At 39.8% G+C, this 3,772-nt stretch overlaps 1 protein-coding gene across 1 annotated transcript; it reads right to left on the reverse strand.

Moving 5' to 3' along the window:
- Positions 1–639: 639 nt before the first annotated feature.
- LOC102498942 (POU domain, class 3, transcription factor 3) lies at positions 640–3,762 on the reverse strand (the record flags this gene model as incomplete). The annotated part of the gene is made up of 1 exon (XM_006170916.2): positions 640–3,762. A coding segment is annotated over one exon (537 nt), but the record flags the coding sequence as incomplete, so codon positions are not given.
- Between the last annotated feature and the right edge of the window lie 10 nt (positions 3,763–3,772).

Raw genomic sequence — 3,772 nt, forward strand, 5'->3', positions numbered from 1 at the left:
GGACTCACCCTGATCATTTGGTAAACACACATAGAGCATATTGTCAGGATTATTGCTTATTGAAAGGTGTATGCTAATTTTTAAGGAGAATAATCTCCAACTAAGCCCTGCTTTTCTGCAGATCCCAAATTATGTGAGGACATGTGAGTAGAGATTAAAGTCCACCTAGTTCTATTGATGTTCTCTAAAATAGCGCGAATGGCTATGATACAGCTAACCTGGACAGAAGGTGCAGGACTGCAGGGATATCTGCATGTATTTCAAGAGGACAAATGTCTCTTTGTTGGACCATGAAATGGCAAACAAATTGAAGCTCAAACCCAATGATTATTTCGACTTAATGCTATAGGTATAGTGACTGAAAGATTTGTATTGTAGTTGTTTGCAAAGAAAGGTGAATCAAAACAGTCTCCGCATTTTAAAAAAGCCCCTGAAAGTTATAAACATGAAACCTGACAGTATATGCATAAAATTTATTCCAAAACTTTATGAAGTATAAAGGAAGGAAAGTGTTTTACACACAACTCAACTCAGTCAGTATAAGGTCTAGGTTTTTTTCCCCTTAAAACTTGGCACTATCTTTAAAAATAAAATAAAGATATTTCAATAATTAGAACAAACTATGAAGGTATTGTGCATTTCTGTTTTATGTAGATAATAAAATATTACTTTAACATAAATATATAAGGATCTCTGCGTTTTTATTTTCCCCACAAGCACATCCAAATGTACCAAAACAAAGTATTTTTAAAGAGACTGAACAAAAAAAATTACATCCCATATAGATTTTGCTCACCTACTCATTTAAAGCTACAGAAAAACAGTTTCCAGAACCTTTTTGCTTCAAAAGAAATAAATATACATTGAGGCAGGCCACTTAAAAATGATATGAAAATATTTCCCTGGGTAGCATTAAAAAAAAGGAAAAATAGACAAAGAAACATTTAAACTATTTCTGCATTTCAAAAGACAGATATTAAACATATATACATAGTGGTAAGGTTCAGTGGTAACTTTCATCTTAGTAAACCTACGAGAGTCAGAGGGGCTACCGACACATCCCCTGAACTCCAGTTCTGACCTTACCTACTTGGTAATAAGTATCTGAAAATTCATTTCCTCCCTTTACCATTGGCTATCTGCCCTGCTCTGGATTGCTTCACTAAAGGCCAGTCCCCACACCTCAGGAACAAGCAGTGTGACGCACCGAAGCAGCTCCGTGCCCATCTCCTTGTGACATTCATTGGGGGAAATGAAGTACAGGCAAATAAATATGCCCATTATAAGTCACCATTTATCTTGCAAAACATTGAAAATGAAACAATCACAGGAGTTTGAAAAAGACAATATAAAGCATATTTCCTAAAACCTTAACTACTGAGTGCAATGCTAATCTGATGCTGAACCATAATTTTATGGTAGTGAGAATTTAATCTTTTTAAATAAAAATTCGTCTAGTACCTAACCAGAAAAAAAGCCCCAAACTTTGAAGATGAATAAAAAGTGTGTTCCCTTTTAGCGCCCTTTTGTGCTGATTATTTTTGAAAATTTTAACTGATCACAGTTTAATGGTATTTATTTTCAATACAGTTACAAGTTTTTTCACCTACACTTCCCAGTAGAGTCTTTTGTATGGGAGTTAACTGTTTTCCATCAAGATAAGGTTAAAAAATGCACTTAAAACTATTAACAAAGGGGAGAAAGGAAGGATTGAAAATGACATCTTTTCCCCCTTCATTTGGCTTCCTTAGTGAAAGAGAGGGGAAAAAGCTGTCAAGTCAAACTGGTATTTTCTGTAGTAAATTACAGGAGATGAGGTGTGGGGCCCTAAATATGACTTTATAAAAAACAAATGAACTAATATAGACAAAACCAGTCTACTTAGTGGAGATAGTCTATGTATGCATATGAGTATTTGTGTGGTAAGAAACAATCTATGCATACATCATTAAGTTTTTGGGTTGTTTTCTATTTCTCTCTCTTTTTTTTTTTTTTAAAAAAAAAGCATTAGAGGAACAAAGTTTAGCCACTGCTGTCATTACAAAGAATTCCTCATAATTTTTAAAATTGAAGGCAGAGAACTATACAGAGATATATAAAGATATATATTTCCCTAGCTCTCTTCAAAGTGCCACTTTTTTCTGTTGGACAACTCTGAAAATATATTTAACCTCCACATTTCCTCTGAACTCTTTCACAATGGGCCTGCCTGATAAAATGAAGCAATCAGATATTCACTATCGATTTTTCTTTTTCTCCCCTCATAAGGTCCCCAAGAAACACTGCCTGAAAATGAAGTTTACTTAGTGGCTGGTGACAAAAAACAATGCTTGACTCTTATTTTTTATATGCAAACTGGATTCTTGCCTTAGATAAAGCGTGTAGACCATGTACATTTCCTGAAAGCAGAGAATTTTTTATTTTGTACGATGCCAATCATTTTGCTTTGGTAAAAGGAGAAATAAATGTTACACCAACGTAAGGAGGATCTGAAGGTAATCAAAGTTCACAAACAGGAAGGACAAGGGGCAACACAAGGATATTAGAAATGGAGAGCAGCCAAGAGCTGGCCTCAACTCTCTGCTGAATAAAGCAAAACAAAACAAAACCCCAAAGGCAATTCCAACAGAAAGAATGGGGAGAAAGCGAAAAATGTTCATGAATTTGTTCAAGTAAACTTCAGTTTTCTTGCAGTGCAAATTTATGTGATTAAATTTTGACTGTATTAAAGAATGTGTGTATTTTTTCCTCTTTCCTGATGGGAATCCACATCGAATAAACACAACAGCATGTGCCAGCTGCGAGCATCGAGGAAGCTGCGTTTTGTGTTTATCACGGTTTGGTGGATCTTTTTTTCTTTTTGGTAATTTATTTAGTTTTGCCAGGTATTTATCTCAGTGCTTGCCACCTCTTTCTCTCTCGCTCTCTCGCGCTCTATCACACACTCTCTCCTCACTCTCTCTAGGAGACACTCCACTCCCTCGCCTGGGTACTCGCCTGCAAAGGTCAAAACACATCATTACACCTGCTACCGTTTATAGGATAGTCCAGTGTCTTAGTTGCTTTCTTTTTTCCTTATTTTTTTTTTCTTTTTAAGGGAGGGGAAATAATAATTAAAAATAAAAGAACAATCAGAAGTTAGCGAGGGAACAAGGGGGCCAGGAGAGGGCCACGGACCCAAGGGGAGGGGGAGCCCCGCGCTCTGCCCCTCCCCCCCGCTCGAGTTCACTGGACGGGCGTCTGGACCCCGTGGTGTGGTGGCGTGTCCCTACTCCCCCCGTACACATCCTCGGCGCCCGGCAGAGTCCCTCCGGGAGGGGTCATCCTTTTCTCTTTCTGTCTCCTGTTACAAAACCAAACTCTCACCACCTCCTTCTCCAGCTGTAAGCTGTCCGCGAGGGAGGTGATCTCCTGGGCCGAGGGCTTGGGACATTTGAGGAAATGGCTCTCCAGAGCCCCCTTGACGCTCACCTCGATGGAGGTCCGCTTTTTCCGCTTGCGCCCCTGCGCCGCGATCTTGTCTATGCTCGTGGGGCTGCCCGAGGATGAGTCCGCCTCCTCCAACCACTTGTTCAACAAAGGCTTCAGCTTGCACATGTTCTTGAAGCTCAGCTGCAGGGCCTCAAACCTGCAGATGGTGGTCTGCGAGAACACGTTGCCGTACAGAGTGCCCAGCGCCAGCCCCACGTCCGCTTGGGTAAATCCCAGTTTGATTCGCCGTTGCTTGAACTGCTTAGCGAACTGCTCCAGGTCGTCCGAGGTCGGCGTGTCC

The sequence above is a fragment of the Tupaia chinensis genome, unplaced genomic scaffold (genome assembly GCF_000334495.1).
Source record: "Tupaia chinensis unplaced genomic scaffold, TupChi_1.0 Scaffold149168_1, whole genome shotgun sequence".
Lineage (NCBI taxonomy): Eukaryota > Metazoa > Chordata > Mammalia > Scandentia > Tupaiidae > Tupaia > Tupaia belangeri.